Raw genomic sequence first — 17778 nt, forward strand, 5'->3', positions numbered from 1 at the left:
AATACCTTGCACAGGGCTACAGTATGTTTCTGTTCACATCTCCCTTACGTACACCGACATATCAAATCCAGCAACAATCATATACATCCTTGCTTGAGAAGCAAAGGCTGGACTCCACACCCGTCGCAACTCATGAGGTTCTTTCTGTGGAAAAATGTGCAGTTGCGAGGAGAGGTCAAGTGAGAGGTCAGTAACTGTATCATGTACAGGATTAGGTCAGTGTGCTTGAAAAATCCACAATGTGGAGGTGGAGGTTTTTGACTCTCTGACTTCTGTTTGTCTGATGGTAGCTCATCATCTTTCAGGTCTCCACTAATTTGCTGAGCGTAAAAATTTGTTGTTGTTGTTTTTAATTTAGCTGCTCTTCCCATTACAGTTATTCTCACAATGGTAACAGCCGAAAATTCAATGTCTGCATAAGATATTGCCACAAGGTCAGGTATCTTGAAATTCTGAAATCGCTGAAAGACGAGGCAAGCTTCAGGGCACAGCCTGTAAAAGTCCTTGTTATAACACACAAAAGAACATGCACACAGTCTCCCTCTCTCACGCCCTCTCTCACTCATTCATACACCTGTACACTTGTGTATGCTCGGTGTCCTCTCACAGCCATCTGGGCCATCAATCAGGCCTTTTGAGCAGGTATAATCCAGAAGGGAGTATCTTTTTACAAGACATCCATTCGTTTACGAGCCGTCTGCTCCCCGGTGCCATCACTTTGTCCTTTTAGATGGGTTTGACCATTCTGGACTCTCATCACATTCAAGGTTTATATGAGGGGATTTTAACTTTTTAATACACCACCTGATAAAGGTGTGTCACCCTATTAGTATTGCTTTTCTGACCTGAATCACAAAATAGTATCAGGTGATACTGGGACAGGGTAGCAAGGGATGGCATTTACCTACTTTTCTTTTATCACTGCAATATTATTCAAACCAGGAACTTTGGGTGACACTCATATATGTGTGTATCGCATATATGAGTGGCCTGAACAATGACAATATACATTCTCTAATTCACATGTACTCTGTACTGGAAGTCATGTTCTTGACATTTTGCTCCACAAACATGCAAAACATTACTGCCACATTCTCAATTTCAGATTTACTGGAGAGTTTCTGTTCCAGAATGAAATTTTTGGCAGGTGTGTGTGGTATTCACATGAGTGTGTGTCTTGCCAAAAACCTTGTGGTGTTTTGCCCCAGTGGTCGCGCTCCATCTGAATGATGCCTGAATAGTGTATGGCTCCGGCCCGCCAACCGCCTTCCCTCCTGCTCCCATCAGCTCCCTGCTCAGCCAGCACTGACTGACAGCACTTCTCACCTTCTTGCTGTCTTCCATTCTTCTTACTGGCCTTCATACAGAACCATGCACACAGGCAGGTCGACTGACTGACAGGTAGACATGGAAGAAGTGCAGGTGCACACACTGACATGCACACACATATAATCACATGCTCCCATACTTATTTTTAGGCCTCAGCACCAGTGACAGTCTTAGGTTGGAGACATTATGTGTTCAGGTTGTCCATCTGTCTCCTTCGTTCTTGTTAAAGGAATGTCTTGGGAAATTTTCTTTGAACTTGGCACAACTTTTCACTGGGATTCAAGGATGAACCTAAAAGACTCTGGTTTTCAAAGGTCAAGACCATTCACATCACACGAATGTGGTATTGCTAAAATGCCTTCGAGGAATTTCTTATTTGCAACAGTCGAGCTCTGGGACTTGAGGAAGCACTAAAAGGTTTTGTGGTTAAAGGTTAAGTCAAGTTCACTGTCAACTCACATGAGTGTGAAATCTCTCACTCTCATTAACCAGTATCTCAGGGCCATCACCGGGGAATATCTTCATATTTGGCACAAGTTTCCACTGGGACTTAGGGATGACTTGACAAGACTGCGATGGTCAGAGGTCAACGCCAGTGTCACTTAACATGAATGTGATATCTCTGGAATGCCCCCAGGGAATTCCTTCCAATTTGGCCCCGATTCCTACTGGGACTGGAGGATGAATTGAAAAGATTTTGGTAGTTCAATCTTACCACTCCCCACTGTAGCCCCGATGTCTCTCGGTCCTCAAGGGAAACATACAAGTGCGGGGCGGTGGCACTTGACAATATACTTAGCTTTATGTGTGTGGGTTTAGGAACCTGGCAGCACGGTGGTGTAGTGGTTAGCACTTCGCCTCACAGCAAGAAGGTTCTGGGTTTGAGTCCCGGCTCGGGCACGGGATCTTTCTGCGTGGAGTCTGCATGTTCTCCCCGTGCCTGCGTGGGTTCTTTCTGGGTACTCTGGCTTTTTCCCACCATCCAAAGACATGCAATTGGGGACGAGGCTGATTGGATACTCTAAATTGACCGTAGGTATGAATGTGAGTTTGAATGGTTGTCTGTCTATATGTGTTGGCCCTGTGATGGACTGACGACCTGTCCAGGGTGAACCCCGCCTCTCATCCATAGCCGCTGGGAGAGGCTCCAGCCCCCCTGTGACCCTTAAAGGAATAAGCGGAAGAAAATGGATGGATGGTTTAGGAACCTTAAATTTGTTAATAATAGGTTCTTGGATTCAGAACCAATGTTGAAAGTGTAGGCAAAATATTCTTCTGACCCACATGTAAGTGGTTCAAATCCCCATCTAGACTTTTGCGAATCTGGGCCAGAGAGGTGAATTAGATGCCTTCTTTCCTACCTCAACAAGAACATTTGAGGCGACTTTTTCAGGCACCCAACCCCATCTGCTCCACTGTCACCAAAAGTAAACAGGCGCCTGCTTTGGTAACCTCCATCCTGTGTACATTTAATTTGACCTTCCCACCTCTTGTAACTGCTCTAAAGCTGTAATAATTTGTCTGTTAGGGCTGGTTCAATGCATTTTAATGAAATACAAACATGATATTTAGTTGTATTTTGCCCTCTGAATGTTGCAGGAGTCATTGAGCATTCATTACCTCTGAGGGTCCCATATCAGAGCAGATGTTGTGGGTGTTCAACAGAAGGTACATGGTGTCCTAATCACCCCCCTGTGGTCCCAAGCTTATCTCAAGCCAAGACAAAGTGTGCCCCTGTAAGTTCATGCATAATGGAGTACAGTAGACAAGAACACAGGGGGAAGACTAGCAGCCGTTGCCCGTTGCCCTTGAGTTGCAAGCGTTAACAGGTGTTTTTCATGCTAGTGAGGGATATAGCATTCTCTGTCTCTCACCAGACCAATCCCCTGGGATCAGTGCCTGCCAGCATGATAAACACCCACAGTACTGATCACACTAATTCCAATACATGTATACAATAATGTGATGCTTCATTGTTCCCACAAGGGAGATTCTGTTTTAACTTTCCCCTGCTTGCAGTTCTAAATGTATACTTTTAAATGATTGCCTGTGGGGTCAATTGACTGTAAATTGTGTTTTTGCCTTAGTGAGTTGTCTCTATTGTTTCTGTTGAGACCCGTTAAAGCAACAACTTAAAAATTGCAATTAGTTTTTTGTTTAGCTGCACAAATTAGGATGTGTTGGGATGTCTGACTAATTTGTCAGGTGCAAACGGCTTGTTTGCACTGTTAACTTTTATTCACTGAAGGAAAAGCTAGTCCTTCATTGCCTCAGGGACACTTGCAGAAACTTTTCCCTCCCATTTTCTCACACTCCAACAACAAGAGATTAATTTTCAAAATGTCATGAAATGCCTTTAATTTATTCCAGTGGCGATAGGGCATGACCATCTCATTCATAATGCACAAGAGATGCCCTAGAGAGTCAGACATGTTTTCAACGAGATGAGCTAGTCTCACACTAATGAAACGACATCTGCAATTTAGCCTGTATGTCAACTACGGTCATGTCGTCCTCTCTGTCTCTGCCCACTGTGGGAAATGGAATTTAACTCCCCAGAAATGATTCCTCAGAAATTGGAGTGTGGTTATATAGCAGACATTTAGGAAATGTTGGCATATTCCTAATGTGGATGTGGTTTTGCATTAGAATTAAACAGTCTATTTCGCAGATATGGATTATGGATTATGTAATTCCTAGTAGATCTCATCTCGAAGCAGTCCCTCAGGAGAGGACCAATTACATTGTGTGGAACTAAAAAAAATATTATTCCTAGTCGAATTTACTTTTGTCCTTTTGTTGTACTGTACCAGTGCAGTGCATCAATATTCTGACAGTCAAGCTGTGGGTCTATAAGTCATCTGGACTCACGTCGGGGAGCTGATTTGGATTCTGCAGTGGTCCGGCTCACCGACGGAGAGTGTTTGGAAGATTGCGATTTGCAGGTGCACTGGCTGTGTCTGCAATCTTCTGTATGTGATGCATGAGTCTAAATGGGCACATTTGTTTGTAGCGGTAGCCACATGGTGCCAAGTAAATATTTGTCCCTCACCCTTTCCACACACCTATGCATGCTCCGTGCACATACACTTGCGTCGATTTGTCTTCGATGCACATTTTCTTTCATCCTTGAGCGCTATCGTGCTATGGCTAAGTGACCAGAGGGGACAGGCTTTTGTGGAGATCACAACTTCTGTCTCACGCCCCCTTCGAACCTCCCCTCAATGCCCCTTATGGTGAGATTAATGCCAGGTGGGGAAAATATAACATAGTTTAATTAAGCCCAAGTCCAGAAGATTCATGGACTAATTTCTTTGTCTGACAGTGCAAATTAAGGTTCAAAGGGTGCAAGGCAAGAGGAGGGACACCCTTGACTAGCTGTTAGGAGAGTAATGAATGTCGAGCTGCACATAGAATTGGCTGCACGATTTCACCCTTTGAAGACTTGGACTTAGTTTAAAATGGAACATGTCTTCACTTCGGCTGTCTCCCTCCACATTTATGTTCGTGGCATTGCAGGCAGGCAGGTGCGGCAGTCTGGTATTTGAAAATAAAAATTTGACTCCCAACGGTATGATAACGGGGAGTTGTGATAATCTTTTGTAAGTGGTCCTTGACATCGTTGACATAGAACCACGCTGGCTGAAATCATGTCATGAGCAGGCAAAAGAGAACGTATCCTAAGGAAGCACGCTGATGATGCCGGCTGGATTTCTGTGCAGTGAGACGATGCTGTGGAAATCACTACTTCCTGTTCTGGCTACGATTGTATGATTAGGGCTGTTGTGCGAGGGCACTATTCACATTTTAATCAATACCACCACTAATGCCGCTATGTCAGCATACAAAATTGTACTGCTCAAATTTTTGTTTTTGTATTCATGTGTTTGAGTTCAAGTTTGTATGTTAGGGTTTCAAAATAGTAATTAGTATGCATTTCTCTAATAATCAGGCAATGCCTCTCGTGATACCGTGTATTTATTTTTATCAGAGTACTGTACATATCCTTGCATTACTCTATGACTTTTACACCAAATGTGCAGCACTTCCTCTAACATTCATATATGGTTCATTTGACTCCTCTGCTTATATTTGTTGTGTTTGACAGGCGAAAACTCAAGTTAGATGTGTTTTCTTGGCCAGCTTTACATTTTTGCATCGCCAATATTGCAGAGAGCTTTCAGCGTGCCACTACCCCGACGTTGTGAGGTGACATCACACAGCTCTCATTTTCTCTGATGTATGCTTCACTCCCTCACACCCAAACGTGCTCTCAGGTACTGAAATCTTAGCTCTGCCAGACTTGCTGTAGTACCGACTTTAAAACACAGGTTATGTGATAACCTATTAAACATTTTAAATGATAGGCTCTGAAATGTGGCTGTATATGCTTTGATATAAACCTGGGGGTAATATGCATTCGTGTTCCACTTGTCCTCCTCAGGAGTTTTTGTATCCTTGTTTTTCAATGCATCTTGCTGTTGCTCAGGTTGCACTGGAGAAATCGAAACCTTCCCAAACTCATTCCCTTCAAACCAAGAGAACCATGCTGTGTAGTAGATCACTGTATTGAATTTCTATATAATTAAAGGCAAAGAGGACAAGGTAGGGGGGAAATTTTAAGTGGGAGAACTATAGTGAATAAATAGCTACTCACATCAGCTGAACAAGCTCTAATGCGTTTCACTCAATTTAGCCGATGGACTTAGCCCATTGCTGTTTAGCTGATTGCTATTTCCCATTCTGCTATCTGTCACTGACTCCATTGCATTTGCCTTGAAGAACATGGAAGGCTCAGTGCTTTGGCAGCATTAATCAATACCATTCCAGCCACGGCCTTGAAGAGTCAAGGAAGAATTTGGCTTGTTCATTAGGTTCCTTTAGGTTCCCTTATGTTTGCATCTGCCTTTTTTTTACTCAGAAAAGTATGTTAAGTTAAAGTCGTTTCGTTTGTTCTGAAATCAATTTCCTCTCTTCCATTCACTCTTGGAATGCAGGTAAAACAGTGGCAGTGCAATTATAAGTGAAGAGATTTCCATTGCATTTTTGCTTGTTTTTCTCTGTTGGCTTTGGCAACTTGTCTCGTTGAATGCTAATTGTTGTTAGTTGACTTGTAGAGTCGTCCCCCCCCCCCCCCCTGCAAAAGGGAGCCCAATCGCTGAATAATGGATGAGTTAATGTTTGGAAGAATCCAACTGGGGAATGTCCTCCCTCTTGAAAAACACTGCTGAAAAATGCACATTATATTTGGAATGTATTAATCTGATATTACTGGACAAGATCTCACTTAGAAATCTAGAGGAAGGGTATGGTCTTGTTTAGTGGTGCTCAGGAGACTTCTCACAGAAAAATGATTTCATGAACTTCAGCAACTTTGTTTTTATCATTGTGTCATGCTTTCCTTTTTCAATGAGCACTTTTTTTTAAACACTGTGTAATGTGGATTTTCAGGCAAGGCTGCAAAGCCCCAGTCAGGGGCCAGTTGGAGACCGAGCCTCTTCCCGCCTGAGCCCTGACATCTTCTTTCTCAGCCAAAGTTTCAAAGTTCAAGACACAACTAGGTTCTATTAGTGGAGGATATAGAGTTCAGATAAGCACTGGAGTCCAGCAAAGTTGAGTCCAAAGAGCTTTATTGTCCTCATGGAATACTAAGCCCGAGCAATTCTGCAGAAGCTACTGAAAATCTACTGACAATACATCTCCTTTCATACTGTTCAGTGTTGGCGTAGGGATGTGGTTCTTGCCATGTGCCTTTTTACCAATGTTCGTCATCGCTGTCCTGTATATAATGGAGTCTATTCAGATGGCCGTCCGCTTTTTATTGGAATCATAAATCGTGTTATTTTGCCTATGGGAACGGATACATTGATTGGTCCGGTCAGGCTGTTTTCTACTGGAGTCAAAAGGTCAAAAGTTCTCGTATCCTTTAAAAAAAAAAAAAAAAATAAAAAAAAAAAAAATATATATATATATATATACACACACAAAAGGGGTTTTAACACACGCATACCATACCAGGCGGTGTGTACTTACTTGTCCGTTCTCTTTAAAAGAGGCCTCAATCTACACATAGAATGGCTGCTCTGATACAATCGGCTTGTTTGAGTTTCTGCATTCCTCAAGCAGATTCATTTTAAACGGAAGTAAAAAAAAAAAGTTAAAAAAAAAAACATTCTTGATAAAAGTGAATTAAAATCGTGACGAGAAAAGATCACCCTTCGATTTCAAAAATTCGACACCGCGGTCCAAAAGCTGAGTGTCGTCAGGACCTAAATAGACATACGATGAATGATTCAAGACACAAGTTGGACGGATTCAGTCACGACACAAAATATACAAGCAAATGGATTTTTTTTTTTTAGTGATTACCTTATTTTCTGTTTGTAAGAAAACACTAAGTGCCAATGGTAGATTGTCATGTTACTCTCATGACCTTTGTAGTTCTTCCACTAGTGCGCTGAAAGCAGATAGGACGTCTCTGCAGCACCATAATATTTAATTTGATTTCAAATGTTAAAACTAACAGCAAAATGTTTTGTTGTGATTTGGCGCTATACAAATAAATTGACTAAAATGGACGCGTTATCTTGTGCTTCGAAAAACACTGGCGTTGCCCTGTAGAGTATTTTATTATGTCTTACTGCAGAAGAAATCCCAGGGAGGGGAAAATAGTTTTTTTTTTTTTTTAATGCACTGGGGAGAGACCTCATGAATGACATAATGTTTCTGCCTTGAAACTGTCCCTGAAGCAGTGAAACAAACAATAGCTTTGCATAAAAACATGATCCGGGAAAATGATATCCTTCAGCTTTATTGTAGCCTGCTAGGGTGAAATACAAGATCCAGGCTCAGTCTTCTCTCAGGTCACCGGTGGTCCCTGCAGACACCCGTCACTTATTACTGTCAAACTGTGTCTGTCAGAGAGAGAGTGGAACGGCTGGATTTCACGTGTCGCATCCAGCATGAAGCCATAGTGTCTGGGTCCTCGTGGACCAAAGGAACCTCCTCTTTTCAAACTCCAATTTAAAAGTTCAATTTGCACCTCTCCATCAGGTTTATTTTACATGATAGGCTGCCTGGTGTCCCACCTGGCCTGGGAGAATGGACTTCATAATCCTCCTCTGATCTCATCCGATACCTTCAGTGGAGGGAAAGAGGGGTAATGCAGGGGTAAAGCAGTTTTGCTTTATTGAATTATAGATTCGGGCATTTGTCACTTCATCATATGATATGGATTTGAAAACTGCTTCTACTCAGTTTATTTTATGTTAAATGGATGAAATCGATGTCTGTTTTTGCCAGCTAAATGTTGCTGGGACAAAACCATCTACCGTTTATGGTCATCGCTATAAACAAATTATCGGGTGGTGTTGTGTCATTTGAGTCCCACAATAATGACCACACGTATTATAAGTCAAGCACGGTGAGAGGTGGGGGTTGATGTCTGGGTTTGTCAGGCTGAAATGGAGCCCGAAAAAAAGGTTCTGTTCCTGATATTATCATGTACATCATTTTGTTGTGGCTTTTGTTATTTAGCCAATACATATTTCGGTACTTCTCAATTAGGATATATGATGATATTGACAGGTTATTGGAGTCTGCAGTTATTGGTGATTTTAATACGTCGTAATCAGTCTGATACTTATATTAACCCAGGTTTGTGCTTTTGCTCATCGTCCATCGTTTATGTGAACAAAAACATAATTTTTTTATGTACACGATATGAACATGTGTTTTCAGTACACACAAAGAGTAAATGTTATATAAACCTGTTTTTATACAAATAACATTGACGTCATTGAACATCGGCTAGCGGCCTCATGTGTTGCAAAACTTTCTGTAAAAAAAAAAAAGAAGAAAAAAAGTCCAGTATCATCCATTCTTACTTGTTGAAGCTAAAAAAAATGCAAGTATCAATCAATGTGATCAAGATAATTTATGAATGTTCATCTCAGCGTGCGTCTTCCTCCGACAGGGGAAAATCAGACTTGACGTGAATCTGATTTACATGTTTGAGCTTTTAACTTGACTCTCATTTCCATTTCAATGTCTTATCATTCTCTTGCGTTCAGAAATATTTCAAAAGATGGAGCGGCCATATTTACAGACTTGTAAAATCCAAGAGTAATAAGTCCGTTCATAGTGGCCTGACTATCTTACACCGGGGGAATCTATTTATTTTATGTTTACAGGATCTGTTTTGTTTTTGTTTAACAGAGGAGCTGCGGAAACTCAGCTGGTCTGGAATCCCACGACAGGTCCGGCCGATCACGTGGAAACTGCTATCAGTAAGTTCTGTCCGCCCACACATGTTCAGCGTCCATTAATAAATACGAAAACACGCAAATGCAAATGTTTGCCCGGGTAAAATCTCCCACAAAGGCTCTTGTATACAAGCGAGCTCAAATGGCAGAAATACCTTGAGTAACCTCATCATAAACACACTCATTAAACACAGATTAATAAAGTGCACACACACAGATAAAACCGCACGATTAATAAGCACATCTCAGATAATCTCAAGCACTCTCACACAAATGCACACAAAGTTGTTGTGTTCTTTCCACGAGGACCCCCCCCCCCATCCCTTTTTTTGATTTATGAAGACTGGTAACACTTCTGCTTTTTTTTTTTTTTAACTTCAATGGGTAGAATTAATTGCGAGGCACAAATAATTTATTCATGAGACACGCGGTGTGTTTACTCATTAAGCCATTGTTGTGGTGTACAGCTCCTAGTCTGCAGAGAGACGGCTGGCTTTTTGAACGCTGTGACTCTCCCATTAATTACTGCACAATAGCTAATGTGCCGCAGAAAAGATGTCATTAAAGGTGTTTGTGTGAATGTGTGTGGCTGTCTGTGTGAAGGGGCTTTTTTGGGGCGGCGGGAGGATCCAAACCGGACGCTGTAACCATTAACAACGGCTTTGTTCAATGCGCGACTGAAATTAATGCTCATAACATCATATGATACTGCAAAGTAGGGTCTGCAGTGCAGCCAGGCTGTGGCACAGTGTGTGTGTGTGTGTGTGTGTGTGTGTGTGTGTGTGTGTGTGTGTGTGTGTGTGTGTGTGTGTGTGTGTGTGTGTGTGTGTGTGTGTGTGTGTGTGTGTGTGTGTGTGTGTGTGTGTGTGTTTTAGCCAATGTACCACGGATAACACCCGATTAATGGCTTGTTTGTATCTGTGCTGTTGTGATTCTGCACAGCATGGTTTGCATGCATGCATGTGTCAGTGGCTGTTGTGTATGCATGTTTACTCTCTGTATGTTTGACGAGAGACTGCAGAGAACTCCGGGTGTGCAGAAGCACAGCTACACTGTTGTGTGTATGAATGACTGACGCAGGGTTGAAGAGTCAGTCAAAGCTGGAGGGAACTAGAAGCACAACCTCCAGTTCTTAACCGTGAGAGAGAAACAAATAGGCAATTAATCACATTTCAAAATTTAAGGTTCAATGAATATTACCGATTCAAATTTTCCTCACCTGCTTTTTCCACAAACTCATTCCTCTCCTCTACTTCACTCTTGTGATTTTTGGCGTAATTTAGAAGGCGTTGAGGTGCTGGTAATGTCATTGGATGCAGGTGTAGATCGTAGAATGAGCAGACACAGCGTTCCCCCTTTGCACTGCGACCGTCCACCCCATGAACATCTGCCCCTCCATGTCCTCACATGACAACATTCAGAACAGTCCAGAAGGGACTTTTAACACTCTATGCATCATTTGTTCCAAACTGTTGAATTTTTCAGAGCCAAAATACTGCTGAATGCTCGGCTTCAGCGTCACACTCACTCTTCTTGAAGCTCTGAAGACCCAAAACCATTTCACGACACAATATTGGATTTGCAATTTTCTGTAGGGAACCGAGCTGGTGCTTTGCTCTCTAATGTATTTACAACAGGCCGTGGTATTTTGGCTGTTGTTTCTCTCTTTCAAGGACAAGACCAGGTTGGAAGAGAGATTTAATGGACCACATTCATCTTCATTGAGGACGTTTCGTTCCAGATGATGATAATAAATATGTAGGGCATATTTAAACTATGCAAAGTAAAGATCCATATCTGAAGTCCCCTCCAGCCCACCTGAAGAGGATTTCTAGAAACTTTTTGTGTGTGAATCATCTCAGGGCTAAATCCAAGTCTCGGATTAAAGCTGAAAGTGGGCACAGTGTCAAAAGCCCTCCTATCTTCTGAAGTCTCATAACACTTGACTGCCTTCTCTGCCCTGCCTCTGGTATGATCCAGTGGAGAAATGGATAGGAGGGATCATGCTCCAAAAATCTATTCTCCATCTGGTGCGCGCGCGCACACACACACACACACACACACACACACACACACACGGTCCATACTGTATTCCATAAACTTGGCAGGGGCACCCAATAAAACTTCACTCCAGTGATGTCCTTTGTGCCCTTCTCCTGCTCACCAGTTTGCACCAATTTATTTGATTTCTTTCTCCCCTCCAGCAGCCGTGCTTGAGCCATGCGCTTCTTACCTTCTCGACAAAGACGAGAAACAAATCTGTCCCTCCGCAGTCGGACCTCGGTAAGATTACGCCAGGGGCCTGCATTTACCACCACTTCACAGGAAGCGTGTGTAACTATTTCCGCTGTTATTAGTCAGCGTGGAAATTAAAAAGCCATAAGCAGGTGAAAGAAAATATTGACAAGGGAACGAGTATTTTTTAGCTTTTCCAACTGTGTGTGTAGGAGGCTCCACAGGTTGCCCCTGGCCTCAGAAATGCATTCGCATTCCCATAATTCCATAAATAATACCATTTTACTTAATTTGTTTAAAGAGCACTCTGTGTCCGAGCCTGAAGGAGAAGAGGAAGAAATTAAATGGCTTTTCTGCATTGTGAAAGAATGTCAGCCTGTGGCATAATATACATTTGCTAATGGAGTGTGGCTGTTAAATGTGAAGTGTAGGGAGAGAAGACAACTGGCTGTGGAAATATTGATAAGGATAAGGCTCATATGAGATGTATCATGGAGCAGAACGACTGATTTAGAGTTTATTATTTTTTACAGGTGCCAGAGAGGAAAAAAAACAGACAATTTCTCTGCTGAACCTCAGAGCAATTCCTCACCTTTGTGACACCATACACAGGGATGATGGCCATTGTAACTGGCACTAGTTAACAGTTATTAGCATGAACTGGTTTCCTGGTTTTTATTCAAAAAGCATCATTTCAGCATGCTGTCTGTTGGTTCTGTGGGAAGTCCGTTCATTTGCGGCAGAGGAAATCTGCTCCAAGATGGTTGGATGTGCCTTGGTAGCACCTTGCTAGTGCGTCTGAGTAGTTTGTCACCCATCATGATCATCAGTGTCATATTTGGGGGAATTGTCTCGTTAAGGAGACCACCCTCCTCTGGCTCAAGCCTGTTGATGGGCTCCAAGGCCCAAACTCGAAGTCCCTGAGTCCAAAACTGGGGTATGCTCACATACAGTTCCATCTGAGGGCACGCCAACAAGTAAAAAAAAAAAAAAAAAAAAAAAAATCTAAAATATGTTGTGTCCTGTCAAAATCCTCCATCAAAAGTACACCACTGTTTAACTTTTCCCACCCACAATCTGCCAAGACCTGCTCCTTCTCTTCCTCTCAGGGGCCAGCCGGAGGAAGAGTAGGGAAGTGGGCAGCTCCTCTGGAGACGTGACCTCAGGAGGCCTGTGAACATTTTCTCCTGACTCACGTGTAAAGGCCCTTTACGCCATGTTGCCTAACTCACTGAAATATGGACAAATGGTTGAAGCGAGCTTGTCCCTTGCCTATGGCTCCGACAGAGCTGGCATTAATTTTAGCCCAACCACTGGTGATGCTAATGCTGTCCTCGGAGGTATGAAGGTTGAGTGTTTCAGGGGCTGCAGGAAACTTTGGAAACCACTGCTCAAAGTGAATCTTCAGTTGCACACAATGTTAATGTGATGACTTAAGTGAAAGTCCTCCGAGATCCTCAGCTTATATTTGCTTAAAAGGAGAACTTAGAAAATGTGTTATTTATGGTTGAAACTAGTTGCTGAAGTCTCTGCAGCCAAGCCTCTGAGGTCTGAGTGGTCGCATCTCAGTGAATGCACACATGTACTTAGAGCTCTTCACTTTAGAAGTAAAGTTTTGTTGGTGAAACTTCTGCTGTGCCCATAGCGGGACAGTTTGTTTCCACTCTGCTTCCTGGATAATGCGCTCCTGCTAAGTAAAAATCTATTTAGATTGTGAGAAGACTTCGTAAAAAATAAATAAATAAATAAATAAAAATCTTTCATTTAAATTCCCCAAATGGATTCCCCAAGCATATTTCTCCTGTTTTACTGAGAGTTTACTCAAGTGGAAGATCCATTAGAGAGATGGAAGGGTTGAGGAGTAGATTGATGTGGGGAAGAGATGAGGTTTATGTAGACTGATTAACAGAGGCAGGAGAAAGCGCTCCGCGGCCACATTTTGCACCACCGGCAGGTCGCACGGAGCCGTCTTGCTTTTACGCTTCTCTTCCACTCTCCATCTCTGAGGTTTTTTTTTTTTTTTTTTTTTTTTTAAATCTCCACTCACCTTAACATTTTAACCAGGAGACCACAAATGAAATGAAATTAAATCACTCAGGCTCAACCTTAACTACACTAACAGTGTGAAATATTTAATGAGATTAATTCTCCATGAACAGATGTGATATGTGCATCACAGTGTGGTTTGGGCTGTTTATATGTGTGCGAGGCCAGCCCAACTCTGACAGAACTGTTACCAAACTTCCCCTGATACAGACAGACACTGTGGCGTTGATGTCCAACAGTTCGTGTAAGCTGAAGCACTGAGTTTGTGTTTCCCTGTCACACAATCAATAACAATTTCTTCACAGCATCTGCAGCCACACACTAATATAAAAGCAAAGGGAGCAGTTTGTACCTGATGTGGTGCACACTGCATGCACAAAATACGATGTTGCTAGGAAACAAAAACACACACTATCATCAGCAGTTAAATGCCAGTCTTGCCATTGATGATTGTTGCTAACAGTATCAAATGTTGTTGAATTCCCATCTTCTTGCTCTCACATCTCGTTGTAAACTTTCTCAGTAACAACTTTTGTTTTTTAAGTTATTTTGCCTTTTTCCTTTTTTGATGTTTTTCCTTCCCAAGTCTACATTATCAGTTCACCCCACCATTCTGTCCTGGTCTTTGCTCCGCCCCATCTTTTAATCTGGGGGCACCGCGGAGTACCATGTGATTCTTCCGTCACGTGTGGAGTCGTCAGCTGTGTCTTTTCACCTTATGGTGGGGGGGTTTCAGCAGGGGTTGCAGTGCAGGGGAGGATCAAGCTGTTCCTTCCAGTTCCTCTCCCCTACCAACAGGCACCCCAACAAGGGGCCGTACTCCTGCAGCGACCAGGACGCAAATCCTCATCTGGAGTCATGGGAATTTGTGTCTGTATGGATGCTCAACCAAGCTGGGGATTCAAACCAGCGGCTGCTGTGTTGATGAATATTTCTTGGCATATGCCATTTTTAAACTTTTTCAACTATGTGCACTTGTAGCATGAATCCTACGGATCGGTTAGTTAAAGAGACCCGTCGTGTCTCTAAAATATTCTGAATTCATGAAACTGGGCTTATGCTCACCTGCAAGCTGTCTCCCTTTTATAAATCACGGTCTACATGGAAATGTGCACATGTGAAATCCGCCTCACATCCCGCCCATATTCAAACATAAATGGTCAACACAAATCAGCTCATGGACGTAGAATGAATGACACGAGTTGGCTATTCAGCGGTTCCTCAAGGTGAATCAGGGACACGAATGACACAAACAAACAAGAGGAGTAGGGAGCCAAGTGGATCGTAAATCATGACGCACAAGCGTCATTGCAGTATTCACAGCAATCAGACTGATGGCTTCACACTTCAAGCGGCTCAACAACATGATGGTGTCAGTCAGTATTGTACTGATATGGTTTAACAGAGCTTTGATTGGCAAAGGTTATTACAGTTCGTTGTGGGTTGTGAATACTTATTGTAGGTTCATAATTCTTGTCTCATTCTTACTTTAGTTCTAAAAGAGCTGATTTGATCTGAGCCTGACCCGAACCCAATTTATACATTTTACAACCTGGCCCGACAAGATCCAAACTTACCTACATCATTTCCTGTTTTCTTTGGTTTTAAAACGTGCCCAAATATTCCTGGTTATGTCGTGGTCATCGGATCAACACGAGACAGATTACAGCAGACACGCTGACGTGTTTCAGTGTGAGCAGCAATAAATAGTAAAATTAAACCACCATGCTGTGCATGACAGACGGTTCTCTTCATCCTTCTTAAAATTGTCCAATCCCCCCTCACCCGTGTGTGTATGGTTCTTTCCTATCAAGCAGTAATACAGCTGCGGTATGATTGACCTCCACTAAGCTGTCCATTAACCTTCAACACGCACATGCTCCCCTCGCCTTCATTTGGCAGAGTGCATGTAACACCAGAGCCCACTGTTTTGTAGCTGGCCTGGTGTGTATTTGTATTTGGAGCGGTTTCAACGCGTGATGGATGCAACTGCGAGAGAATCACACACATTGCTAATCCTGATTTCTGTGGGCAGAGATGTAAGTGTGTTTGACTGACTGGCAGCACGGATGGAGAACCAGCAGTCAGGTTGATGTGACATGTGGCGTCCATGCCCTCTATTTGTTGTGGAGGCTGGCTTGGATTTGCATATTTGCTTTGCTGAACTAAAGACTGAAACCAACAGATAATGACACTTTCAGTGGGGGTACTGCAGAGAAGTGGTTCTGAAACTTTTTTAAGTGCTGTACCCCCTGAAGCATTCAGGCTCATGTTGTGCACCCCTTTTACCTCCACAGATGGTGCTAGCACCACCAGTGGCTAGGCTAGCACCGCTAACATTAAGGATAGCTTTGTCAAACACAGTACTAGAAGCCCTGGAGAAGATACTTGGGCGGTTGGATGGTTGCAGTTTCAATGGGTGCAGGGTATGGCTGTATTAACCATTCATCCCTATTGGAGCAATTGTGTGTGTGTGTGTGTGTGTGTGTGTGTGTGTGTGTGTGTGTGTGTGTGTGTGTGTGTGTGTGTGTGTGTGTGTGTGTGTGTGTGCATGATGAAACACAAAAAGAAACAATTTAACTATTTTGCTGGTCTTTTATTTTCTTTTTGACTCTATAGTCACCCAAACCAGACACTATCTGTGCTTGTGTGCGTGTGTGTGTGTGTGTGTGTGTGTGCGTGTGTGCATGATGAAACACAAAAAGAAACAATTTAAATATTTTGCTGGTCTTTTATTTTCTTTTTGACTCTATAGTCACCCAAACCAGACACTATCTGTGCTTGTGTGCGTTTGTGTGTGTGTGTGTGCGCGCGCGCGGACATATCTTTGCCTGCAAGCATGTTACAGAAAAGTTGAAAGGAACAAGCCGCGGATGTCTGGACAGCAGCCAAATGGACTGAAAAAAGTGCTGAGCATGAAGTGAAACCAACCCTAATGTCTGCTTACCAAACCTGGAATAAGGACATCAAGTTTAATTAAAAAACCAAAAAAAACCAAAAAGAGAATAAAGAAAGTATCAGGAACAGATACTTATATGCACATAAGACAAAGAAAACACTGCTAAAACTACAATTTGAATGCTATGTAATCCATCAAAGGGACAAGTTCTCAGGCCTGCAGTCATGTTTGAGCTCTGTTTTGAAGATGTCAACTTTGTGAATATTTGAGTGCCTCTGGTCCCAGCTTGTGCTTCTATTAGACTTTAGATTTGTTGTTCAGTTTTTATTTGACTTTCTCCTTATTGCATAAGCTTGACTGCCTACGGAGGTAGCTGTCAGACTCAAAGGTAGCTCCCCGAGGAGGTGGCGAAGCATTTGGTCAAGTCGCAGAAAGTTTTACTTTGCCAAGTTAAATTTATCCGTAACAGACTACGGAATCCCAGAACATGGTTTGTCATTGAAATCGGCACAAAGGAAGTCATCAAGGTTGTAAAAGAAGAGCTAAAAGCTCATTAAACAGTATACACTGACACACAAATCTATAAAAGAGAGATAACACAAGACGGCATGCGGCTCCAGAAACTCATAGGACATTGTGGTTTAAATAACTGCAAAGCTGAAGTAATGAATCCCATGTGAAACCTGCTCGAATGTCTTCAAACAGCGAAGATGCTTTCCAAGTACTGATACTCACACTCAAACACAATTTACACATTTGAAGGTGATAATAGTGGAGATATGAAATGGTTTGGTGCTGTTCTTCTTTTCTAATTCAGTTTCACTTTGAACGTTGTCCAAATACAATGAAATGTATAAGCAAGAAAACAGCAAAAATCAAGGAATTAAAAAAAAAAACCCAAAACATTTCCTTTTCAAGAGGAGTTAAAACTTATATTTTAATACTTGAACAAAAACTTCAAAACGGCAATACAGACATCTTACTTTTAAGCAAAAACTGATGCCA

The 17778-nt window shown here is 42.4% G+C and overlaps 1 protein-coding gene across 4 annotated transcripts in view; it reads left to right on the plus strand.

Moving 5' to 3' along the window:
* Positions 1-17778, plus strand: part of tbc1d22a (TBC1 domain family, member 22a) — a 136024-nt gene that overhangs the window by 19436 nt on the left and 98810 nt on the right. For all 4 annotated transcript variants that reach the window (XM_086201147.1, XM_086201150.1, XM_086201149.1 and 1 more), the window contains one exon: positions 9547-9617. In XM_086201147.1, coding sequence (XP_086057273.1) covers positions 9547-9617 — 71 coding nt within the window. The remainder of the gene's footprint in view (positions 1-9546; positions 9618-17778) is intronic.

This window comes from Aulostomus chinensis, chromosome 4 (assembly GCF_037954235.1).
Source record: "Aulostomus chinensis isolate RoL2024-O1b breed Wild chromosome 4, RoL_Achi_v1.0, whole genome shotgun sequence".
NCBI classification, from domain to species: domain Eukaryota; kingdom Metazoa; phylum Chordata; class Actinopteri; order Syngnathiformes; family Aulostomidae; genus Aulostomus; species Aulostomus chinensis.